The 12,110-nt window shown below is 37.0% G+C and overlaps 1 protein-coding gene across 2 annotated transcripts; it reads right to left on the bottom strand.

Annotated features, from left to right (window-relative positions):
- Positions 1–462: 462 nt before the first annotated feature.
- Positions 463–11,876, bottom strand: LOC109066583 (shaker-related potassium channel tsha2-like). Of its 2 annotated transcripts, none has more exons than XR_002013688.2 (2): positions 8,331–9,195; positions 463–1,967 (listed from the first exon to the last, which is right to left on the bottom strand). XR_002013688.2 is itself a non-coding variant. In XM_042722390.1 (2 exons), the coding sequence occupies exon 1, from the start codon at positions 11,273–11,275 to the stop codon at positions 9,839–9,841; it is 1,437 nt and encodes a 478-aa protein (XP_042578324.1). In that variant the 5' UTR covers positions 11,276–11,876; the 3' UTR covers positions 463–1,967; positions 9,792–9,838. The 2 variants fall into 2 exon arrangements, 1 of the variants encoding a protein (XP_042578324.1); XM_042722390.1 differs by lacking the exon at positions 8,331–9,195 and adding an exon at positions 9,792–11,876.
- Between the last annotated feature and the right edge of the window lie 234 nt (positions 11,877–12,110).

The following is a 12,110-nucleotide window of genomic DNA, read 5'->3' as shown; positions in this document are numbered from 1 at the left end:
ATTATCAAAAATGGATAAAACAATTTTATTAACATGAAACATTTAATTTAATATTTGTATATTGTTATTATTATAACTAACTTATTAGAGCTATATTTTTATATTTATTGTTATATATGCTTATTTCCCCTTTCAATTTGTGTATCGCTTTACCTAGTTAACTTTTTGTATAATTATGCTAGTATTTGTTAGCCTACCATATATTTTGCAAAAAAAAAAATGCCTGACAATTATGCCATTAAAGTTTTGACTTTATGATTGTATTTATGCCCATGTGTGATGATAAATGAAACTACGTAAATGATTAATTCCTCAACGAAAACACTATGGTATTTATAAGTATGGTCTATTAATTAGCCAAAATAAAATGAAATATATGTTAAATTTAAACTGCATTCCAGCAAAAATTCCATACAGCATAATCAAAGCTTTATTGGCATGTCGAGCATTTACAGTAGGCTATTATTTAAAAAAAGTATTCAGAACGTTAAGATCGAAATTAAGGAAAAAAATTAATATAAACAAATAATAAAATATAACCAATAATAATAGGCTAATAATAATAATAATAATAATATACTAATATTACGGGAAAAAGACGAAAAGTTAATGGATTTACAAGACTGTAGGATGGATAAAAAAATTTTCTTGTAGGCCTATTTTATATTATATATACTATATTTTAATATGACGTTCCCACAAATTAATATCTCGTGGCCACGACATATTATCACGTTCCCACAAGTTAATATCACGTTCCCACAACAAAACTAAGTGAACCGACCATGTCACCTCCTGGGCACCATAGTGGGGCATGTTGGGATGAGTTTTTACTTGCCAGCTTTACATTATTGTAATGACATTTTGGATTGAATGATTGCCCAAAACCAGAATGGACAAAGTCAGGACAACACACATCCGACAATAATGTGGGAAAACGTGACATGCTGTATGCTCGAGCTGTTTCCAGAAATAAGGCTTGTGAACTGTTTGGCATAACTCAACACATTGAGGTAAACGCATGGTAAAACAGCCAATCAGGACAGTGAGGTAGATGCTTTCTGTGATGAGTGATTATGAAACTATATCAATAATCATAAAAGAAATAAAGACACAAACCTGCAGCAACCTTTGCGTTTCAGTATTTGTACTGCATAAACAGTTACAGCAGGAAACCATGACAGAATTTCTACATGTATACATATTTCATTTTCACTGTAGGCAAAATAAACAGAGTGGAAAAAAAAGAAAGAAAATTGAAAATGATTTAGCAAAATTTAAAAAAGCTAGAAAAATAACCTTTCACCAGTTTAACCGATTCCATTTTTATATAAAACCTATGATACTTTAAAAAAATAGATATTTAACAATGTTAACCTCAACAGTCAAGTAATTTGTTGTCATTGATAGTTGTTCCCACTTAAAATGACTACTGAGTTTGTTGAAAAAAAAAAAACCAACAAACAAAAAAACATAAATTAACATAATAATCAAGATTTATTCTTTGCCCAACTTTCCATGCATGTCATAACATGTTTTGGTATAGCACATGATCTGTAATGTTTAAACGTGACATACTGCTGGTCTGAATTCACGTGTACAAACTCACACACCTGTCCCAGTAGCATGTTGTTGTTTTAGGGGCACATAAACATCAAGATGCATTTCACAAATTGTTTGTGCATGTACTCTGTGATTTCAAGTAAATAGTTTCTATCTCATCTTCTTCATCTTCACCACCTTGTCCTATTTCCTCATGGTTAGATTCCACATTTGACAATATGATTCCTTTTGAGACACTGTGCATAATTCCTTTGATAGGAACATGTGAATGTGGTTTAAATGAAGTTTGTTTTGTCCCACGTAGTGCTGCTCTGGTGAAGGTTCATATTGTCCTTGATGATATTGTGCTGCATGTATACTGTATGCAGATCTGAAGGACAGGAAGTCCATTTTCATGACTGTACCTGTAAACAAAGAGAGAACAGAACTCTTACCAATTGTATATTAAAAGATGTTAAAAGCTGTTATTTTATTGTGTATTTTAGCATGACTGGAACATCAAGAAGATAGAGAACTATTAACATGCAAATGTGTTTTTAATGTCAAAGCGGTTTAGCTGTCAAAAGAGTTTGGGAATCCCTGCATTAAGACACAATTGTTATGTAAATTGTGTTATTATACATCATGATATTATTTGTTATGCTGCCATTAATGGTAAAAAAAAAAAAAAAAAAAAAAAAAAAAAACATCCCTCAACAAAATTATATTGTCTTTTTTAGAGTGGGAAACAGCTCACAGTAACACAACTTTTGGAGGTAAAATGTGACCTGAACATGTTTTAATCCACATTGGATATACATGATAAAGTTGCAGAGCATAACAGCAACCAGAATTGGGCAATGAGGAATAGAGAACATTCATTTTTCAGCTAAAAATGTTTTCGGCATCTATAAATACCAATATGACTACTACAAACCCATATATAATCCTCATAAATATTAACAGCCAGTGATCAACGTTATTTAGATGGACTGCTGTTCTACACTGCATCACTGCCACAGAGCATTTAGTTTGTCACAGCAGCGTGGCATAGCACACGATATTCAAATGCAGGTGGTAGTGCAGCTTGAACAGAAAAACATCTCAGTAAATAAATAATGTATAATGTATAAATAAATGATAACATGTTAAACCTAAATCTTCTGCAAGATGATTTTTTCGATGATTACATTTTTACAAAAATGTAAACACTTAGCCACATTTGATTATAGTCAAATATATAATGTTACTACTAACTGTACACTTTCAGCAACAGCAGCACTGAGTGTTAAGCTACTGGCAGTAACAGCACCAGCAGTAATAAAACTTACAGTAAAACCATCAACAGTAACACCACCATTGAACACAGTAACACCACCACTAACAGTCATTGATGTCATCGACAGTTAACACATTAACACATCCGCAGTAGTGGTACCACCAGTAATACCATAGACAGCACCATTACTGGTAGTAAAACCACCATTGACAGTGACACCAGCAACAGTAACAGCATAAACAGAACTATCATTGGTAGCAGGGCCGGCACTAGCTATAGGCAGAGCAGGCGATTGCTTAGGACCTCGGGCTTTGAGGAGGGGCCTCCATAACCAAATCATCCCCTATACGCCAGTCCACCAGTCAAGACGGGCAGAAATACTAGCCTCATTGTTCATTATAGATATAGTTGAATTGTCACTCATCTGCAATTAAACCAATTAATGTTGCAGTTTCAAAGCAGGTCCCACCTTCTGAATGCGTAATGAAACAAACACATACTTCAGATGCTGTGAACTATGCGATGCAAACGGCTAAATAGGCACGCAAAGAAGTACAGCTCTTAATGCAGGTGTGTATGAGTTGTTGTAATCTATTTTGGAGTAATTGCAATGTTTTCTGAATATAAACTTTTTTTGTCGATTAGTGTCATTTCTGTACAGATCATTCACTGCTTTATTACGAGTTTAAAGGGGTCCTATTATGCTCTTTTACAAGGTCTTGATTTTGTTTTGGGGGGTGTACTAGAACAGGCTCTCATTCTAAGTTGTTCGAAAAACATATTTTTTTCACATATTTTACATTATTACAACACCTCTCTCCCCAGTCTGGCATGAACGACTGGAATAGTTCCTGCATCAAATGTGCCATGATTGGTTAGCTGCACCAGTCTGTGTTTTGATTGGTTAGCTGGGCCAGTGTGTGTTGTGATTGGTAGCACTCTGCGCCTTGTCGGGAAATGTCATGCCCCTTATCATAGCCGCCTGCTGTGAGCTTCAGTGTAAATTTTGCTTGAAAAATAAAATGAATTTGAGCGCGATTTAAAACCGGATGATTGTAACCACTCTAAGCTCGTCTGCCTTGGGAAAGCTAGCGTGTCTCTGACATACAGTAGTGATAACACTCGTTGCTTTCTCTAGTGCAGCTCAACTAGGTCTCGTCCCATTCGTCGATCTTTGTGATATCACTAATCCCGGAAAATATTCGATGTAGTCCAAACGAATCGTTTGTTGTAGTTTTTGAAAAGTGATTTCTGTTAAATAAAATATCTCCTTTTGAATTGTATTTTGAGCTTTGTAACTTTGCAGATCTTTTTTATGCTCAAACAGCAACATTACAGACTAACTAAAGTTGAAAAAGGGAAAAAGCATAATAGCACCCCTTTAAAAAGCACATGCGCCGTTGACGTGCCCAGACCAGCGTTGCCAAGTCCACAGTTTTCCCGCGGAGCTGGGCTACTTAAACACTGTTACCGGGGGTTGCTTTTCATGTCCGCGGGTTGAAGCACCCCCAATAACGTGTATTTTACCCCACTGAATGCAATTTATTTATCTATTCATTTATTTTTTACCGGGAACCCCTCTCGAAACGCAATTGGGCTAGTTTTGGACTAGCTTTTACAAACGTAAAAGCAGAGATGTTTGTATTCAAAGTTAAAAAGCAAACACACTAGAAAATTTTTGTAATGGTTCAAATATAGGATCTCTGATGATTAGGATTATTTCTCTAACATAACACTTATAACTATAATCTGCTTAGTAACAATTGTGTCTTTCTGTTCCACTTGATTTGTATGTATATCTTTATTTTTTTTTTGTGCGTACCGGTACTTCTGACATGTTGCCGGTACTCAAAGTCAAAGTGTCAGTGTCTGGTGAAATAACAGTATATAAATCACAGTACCAGGAGGGGTCCCCTCTCATCTCAACAAATCACGTGAATGAATGCAAGCGGAGTCAGTCTGACTACCGCAGAGGTGGTCGCTTTTCCACAGTATGGCCAGTGCGAGCAGGGGCTAACGAGTCTGGTGGCCAGTGCTGTGCCTCCACTGTTGGACCAGCGCTACTCTAAAAACCCGCCCTTAACATACTTTTCTGAAGCTAACGGCACACAGCATCATTTCACCAGCGAGGGAAAATGAATTAAAACTATCGCAAAAAAATTAAAAAGTCCTGAACATTTTAAATTAAATGTTGAATAAAGCTGGTTCAGGTGTGTTTGATTGGGGTTGGAGCTGAAATATGTAGGATGGTAGCTCTCCAGGAGCAGGGTTGAAGACCACTGGCCTAGGGCCTCCTAATGTCTAGAACTGGCCATGATTGGTAGTAATGCCACCATTGACAGTTACACCCTCAACTGAAATGCCACTGACAGTGACACTACTAGCAGTAACACCATCAGCAGTAACAACAATGGCAGTAACATCATTGACAGTTTCACCATCCGCAGTAATAGCACCACCAGTAACACTATCAACAGAAACTTCACTGACAGTGACACTACCAACAGTAACACTACTGACAGTAATAGCACTGAAAGTAACACCACCAGTTGTAATGGTACCACCACCAACACCAGTAACACCACAAACATCGACAGTAAGACATTGATAGTAATGCCACTGACTGTATCCTAATAAACAACAACATCAACTTTGAAAATTATAATATTTAAAACTAAATTGTAGCAAGTAGATATTACTCAGTTTTAAGATGTTATCCAAGGTTTTTTTAATCCACTACTGTCACCTGATGGAGTTTTGCTTCTTTGTCACTGTCACCTTTGTCTTGCTTAGTTGGGGTTTAAAGGGCACTTAATGTTCACTTAAAAGACAATATTGCCAATTTAACTACACTGACATTGTCAGATAAGAATATAATTCTAAACTGACTTAAGCTGGATAATGACACTAACTTTACAGCAACATAAACATCATGACACTGATTGGCTAATGGCAATCCATCCTTTTTGTGCTATTATATTGCAGTAACACTACTGATATTACAAATTGTTGTTAATTTTTTTTATTCTAAATTGTTAAATACAATTTCATTTATTTAACTTGTTAGTTTTTTTCAGTTTCTGACAAAGATTATTTGTACAATATTATACAATTATACAACAGGCTTTTTTTGCTTCTTTTATTACTTTTTTAAACTGTAAATTGTCTCTGATTATTGAGCAGTGGCACTGACATATTTTCATGCTCCAAAACATAAATGAAATTAAATATTTAAAAGAATAATTACATGTATTAATTAAATAAAAAGTCATACAGTTTTGGAATTACATAAGAATGAGTAAATAATGACAGAATTTTCATTTTTGGGGTGTACTATTCCTTTAAGCAGTCTAGCTGAATCAGTTTAAGAATTTGAATCATTCAGAGGAAACCCTAACTAGACTGTCTTAGGAATATCAACACCATGCTGCCGTGCAACCATGTAAATATCATCCCTGTGAAAGCCAGAGCTAAAGCAGCAAGCCACAAAGTCACACTGACCTATTCAACACCTGTGAGCTGTAACACAAGCCAATAGCATGAGTGCCACACATGACAACAGCATTATGCAGTCACTCTTATTGTGTCTTGCTTGCCATATTTTCCAGCAGAAAAAAACCCTGTGCTTGTCATTGCGTATTCAGATCCTTAGACAGAGTATTAAGGGACAATATTCCTGGGCCATTAGGAGGTATATGAGAGTCACACGATGGCCACTGATCAACTGTAAGTGCCAAAGATTCCTTGATTATGAAAGTATGCACAGCTTGAAATAACATGACCTTTGCTGAAGTGAACATGGCAGTCAAGTGTATATGTGTGTGTGTGTAAAATCTATAACACACAATACAATATGACGTCAGGCATCTTTATACGTCAGTCTTTTTTCTGTTTTTTTTTTTTTTTTTTCATACGACCAGACCAGCATTCCTTAATAAAACATTAAACACACATGGTCAGTGCAACACAACATTGTTAAAGTGGGTCAGGAAATAACCTCACTCTCTCCTCATGTAACCTGGCACAGCAGTCCAACGGAGTTAAGAATATGTATTTAATATAAGATCTATTTATTAATCAACATTATTTATATACTGCTCTGTTTATGGAACTAGTTTAAGGATTCTGTAATTGGACTGATGAGAATGGATATTTGGTTGTTTCCCAATGAATTCAGGGACTATTTATGATAACTGGATGCCACATTAACCTTGCATATCAGACAGATTTCAGCTATTACAGGTATTATATATGTTACATATTCACGATGCAAGTTTAGCTATTTATTCTGCATTATCATACTATACATTCTAACATGATATAGTAACAGTTCCTCTGAATTTGTAACTCTGAAACAGTTATCTCAAAGAACAGCTATTAAATGTACATTTTATTTTGAAGAACAGTCGCTGTTCAATATTATATTGTAGTAATTTATTTATAGATAATGTGGGAAACATAAATAATGCCTTAAACTTTATTGTACACTGGCTCAATTAAATTATAAATACTGTCTTTACCAGCAAACACTAAATCTACAGAAAGGATATTGACAGTGTCATAAATCAGACACATACTGCCCCCTAGTGTACACAAACAACACAGAAAGAAAGTCTACAATTTTAACTTGTAGTGATGTTTCAGAATGAAATATTCTAGTTTTATTATCTGCATACCGCAAGTCTTATCTCATACTATTTTACTCTTTAAACAACTATATTTAAAGACATAGACATAGTCATATTGCTGTGTAATTTAATTCAATCCAATCGTGTGCTTGTTTCCTATATGAAAACAGGAATTAATAATAGCGTACATTATATTTCTTTAAACTTAATACTCTGAAAACCATAACATGAAAAGGTTTTTAAATGGTATATATATACAGTATATTGGTGTGTGTGTGTATATATATATATATATATATATATATATATATATATATATATATATATATATGTATATTTACAAATCTTCTAAAGTTCTTTGGACAAATATTTTAGGATTTATTGGGAGTGCAATTTATGATGTGCATTGTATTGGAAGAATGCGGTGCTGGGCTTTGTTGATTATGTTTCATCTAAAAAAGGACACTTTTATGTAACAAGTCTGATCCTGTTTCTTTCCACACTTCATTCCCCAGAACCAAATATTCAAATTCTGAGTAGGGATACAAATTCTGTTTAGGGTTAGGTTTGGGGTTGGGTTAGGGGATAGAAAATATTGTTTGGACAGTATAAAACTAATATAAGTATATGGAAAGTCCCCACAATACACAGAAATGTGTGTGTGTGTAATTAACGTTATTCTCAAAACTTGTCAGTATTTCCAGTTTATACTGTTTGCAATTATGTTGTTTGTATATAGCCCTAAACGTATTGGGTTCATATATATTATTGTTAGAAACAGAACATAATTAGAAATATTTCTCACAAATAGCTAATTCTGAGATAGTCTACTTAACAACACATACACAGTTATGTTTTCAGGGTTGTGCAGTGTTACATACCTCTTCCTGTCTGAACTCTTCTTGTCAATGTGAAAATCCAATTAAAGGAGCAGAGAGTTTAAAAAAAAAAAAATGTGGTGTGTCCGGAAATCTTTTTAGTTATTTCCATTTTCAGTTAGTCCATTACTGACATTGCAGCCATTGATTCTCCTAGTCCAGCCAATAGGCAGATGAGATTTTGCTTTCTCACAGTGATGTCATAATGAATCCCTTTTTGTGCTGAATTCATGATCCCCTCTCGATGCTGTTGCAGTGCAGAAATGAAGACGTTTCTCCATTATTATGGTGTGGACTATATGGTGTTATATTGTTACTTTGTACTCACATTTGATATATTGGATAGGCCTCTGGGCTCTTTTAGTTTAGGCCTAATAAGAATACAAACCTGCCTACCTGAGGGTTGATGATTTTTTTCCATATAACTGAATATATGAATGTACCTTTGTTTTAAAATAAAAGCACCAGAAACCATCTTTCATGTGAATAAATTAAGTGAGCAACAATAGCCCAATGTCACCAGAACCGTCTGAGAGGTTGCTATGGAAACCACCTTTGCAGTTTCCACCTTTGTCCACTAGAGAACGCTAGTGTATTTTAAAAGGAACTCGTGTCCAGAGTTGAGCGCACATTGTTGAAATCGAGCCTCTCCTCATTCATCCCCTACACATCTGTTGATAATATGAACAAATGAAGACGCTTCATGTTGCTTATCAGTGTAAGTATATCCCTGAAGTGCTTCTACATAGTTTGAATAAAGTAATTTTAAGATGGCATAACCTTTCGATGCTTAATGCAGTGACAACCTGAAAATGCAGTGTGTTCCTAAAATTAACTATCACAAAGCTGGTTTGCTCTTCTACTGATCGTCCTCAAAAAAAAAAAAATATATATATATATATATATATATATATATATATATATATATATATATATATATATGAGATATGTATTTCTCAATTTTCCAAATTTAACGTTACACATTATTGCAATAATCATATTTTCAAAAAGCTGGGGCAAGTCGTTTTCCCCCCAAATGACCTTGCAGTTGAACTGCCCTCGCTAGGAAAAAATAACAAAAAAGTTACATATTGGTCCTACTATTTCTTTCAAATGAGCAATTTGTATGTAAACGTTGTATCGCACTGACACCAAATTTCTGGAAAACTAACAGATCACGCGCCAACGAATTTGTGGACTAAGTTTAGTATACGGATAAAGTGCTACAAATGGATTTAATCGGGCTTGCTTATATATAACATACGTTGTATTTATTTTTATTTTTATTTTTGCGCCTATATAACTACGTCTCGCGCTTCGACGATCTACAATCACAACAATGGAAGACAGTTTAGAAAACAATCGCACGTCACGTCATAGTAAAATCCAATGTCGTCGTTTCCTAACGAAGTGTTCTTCACAGATCTACTCAAGCCACAGCGCGAGGGATGGGGATGTACTCACAGAGAAAGGTGCGCTTCTTTGGGTTTATAATTGCTGGCGTTCTATATTCATACATCAGTAAGCTTCCCTGTGTATGCTTTATGGGGGCTACAGTTGGTGTACTTGACTGAATCTCCATCCTCTGAATCCAAATAGTCTGATTTAGAAAGGGACGCTTTGCTGTCATTCCTTTTAAATTCACCAAACGAGGGTTGCTGCTGGCCACACGTTACATGCGTGTACTGCATCTGCTCCTCGTGCTCGGTCTCCCTGTGATAGAAGTAATTGAAATTGGACACGATGACGGGCACTGGAAGCGCAATGGTGAGCACACCAGCGATGGCACATAAAGAGCCCACTATTTTGCCACCGATGGTGACTGGGCACATGTCCCCGTAGCCCACAGTTGTCATGGAAACCACTGCCCACCAGAAGGCATCGGGGATGCTGCTGAACCCCGAGTCGGGGTCGTCTGTCTCGGCGAAATACACGGCGCTGGAGAACAATATAACGCCGATGAAAAGGAAGAATATGAGGAGACCCAGTTCTCGCATGCTCGCTTGCAGTGTCTTGCCCAAGATCTGAAGCCCCTTCGAGTGTCTGGAAAGCTTGAATATGCGGAACACCCGCACCAAGCGAATGACCCTCAGGATGGCCAGAGACATCGCCTGCTGGCCGTTGCCCTGATGCTCGGCCAACTCCAGACCCAAGGTGATGAAGTAGGGAATAATAGCCACGATGTCAATTGTGTTCATGATATTCTTGAAGAAGGCGGGCTTGCTTGGGCACGCGAGAAACCTCACGAGCAATTCAAAGGAGAACCAGATTATACAAAGGGTCTCCACAATAAAGAAGGGGTCTGTGAATGGATTGGGCTTCTTTGAACTAGCAGTTCCATTGAATGCGAGGTGCTCCTCGTACATTTTCCCGTCCTCCCTAAACTCTGGTAAAGTCTCCAAGCAAAAGATGACAATTGATATCAAAATGACGAGCACCGAGACGATTGCGATGCCCCTCGCGGGTCCAGAGCTCTCGGGGTACTCAAACAGCAGCCAGACCTGTCTCTGAAACTCGTTTTCGGGCAAAGGTCGCTCTTCCTCCTTGATGAAACCTTCGTCCTCCTTAAAATTCTCAATGACTTCTTCTCCCAACTCGTAGAATTTGATCTCCTCCATAAAGATGTCCACGGGAACATTGACGGGTCTCCTCAGCCTGCCTCCAGACTGATAGTAGTAGAGGATGGCATCAAAGCTCGGTCGGTTCCTGTCAAAGAAGTACTCATTCCTCAGAGGGTCGAAGAAGCGCATTCTTTTCCTGGGGTCACCGAGTAAGGTGGCAGGGAACTGCGCCAGTGTTTTTAGTTGGGTTTCGAAGCGCAAGCCGGAGATGTTGATAACCACCCGCTCGCAGCACTCCTGGTCTGCCCGTTCAGGGTCGTAAACATCTTGGGACAGGGCTGCCAATGCCACAGTCTCGTCGAGGTTCTCCCCGGGCACCACAGTCATGTTTGTCCCCTCAAAAGGGCGAGTCGTTTTCGCGCCCCGATTCTCGCGCTGTTCGTGGAAGATAGTCAGAGCACTTGTAGAGCGGCGCGTGTCGCGTCACCTCGCGCGCATTTTCCTCGCGGAGGTTTCTCCACATTCCCTCCCCAAGCTGAGGCTGGCAGTCTGGTCGATTGGCTGTCACATTCACAGCATTTTAAGCAGGAATGCCCTCCCTCACTCTCTCGCTTTCTCCAAGCGCTATGGCAAGCCGTTGTAACATTTATTCCTTTAAACAACAGATAAAATGTTACAGGTGGTTTTCCATGAGTCTAATATTAATAAATATTAAATATAAATATTTATAAGTTGACTTATACATGTTTTAAATAAATAAAAATACATAAATAAATGTCCCTTTTAAAAAAATTGATAGGTTGCTCCAAAGACTTTTAAAAGGTTTGGCATTTATGGTGCCATGTGTTCATTATTATGTTGTTGCATGCTGTGAATCAATAATTACAGATGTGCACATGAAAATGATCTAATAACTGCAAAACTCATTTAATCTGAAAAGGTTAACAGTACATTCTCTTAATTGTAAACAAAAAAAGTCACAATTATAAAACAGGGTAAACCATTTATCTGAGAATTAGGATACAAACACACACATTATCTGTGTAACAATTCAGATTTCATTCTTCGAAGACTGAATTCAAAGACTGATTGCATCACAGCGGCATGAGGAAAGCTGTCCAATTTCAAAGTCTAGTTTAAATGTTGCAATGAAATGCATCCTTTGTTTCTCAGGCCACAACCAATACAATTAATGGATCCTTATGGCCCAGACTATACCAAG

Source organism: Cyprinus carpio, chromosome B4 (assembly GCF_018340385.1).
Source record: "Cyprinus carpio isolate SPL01 chromosome B4, ASM1834038v1, whole genome shotgun sequence".
Classification (NCBI taxonomy): domain Eukaryota; kingdom Metazoa; phylum Chordata; class Actinopteri; order Cypriniformes; family Cyprinidae; genus Cyprinus; species Cyprinus carpio.
Note: the sequence above shows the minus strand (reverse complement) of the source record. Positions and strands in the feature narration are given on the sequence as shown.

Excerpts from the sequence above, each read along its gene's own strand:
- LOC109066583 (XM_042722390.1), bottom strand. The coding sequence starts at position 11,275 with ATGACTGTGGTGCCCGGGGAGAACCTCGACGAGACTGTGGCATTGGCA.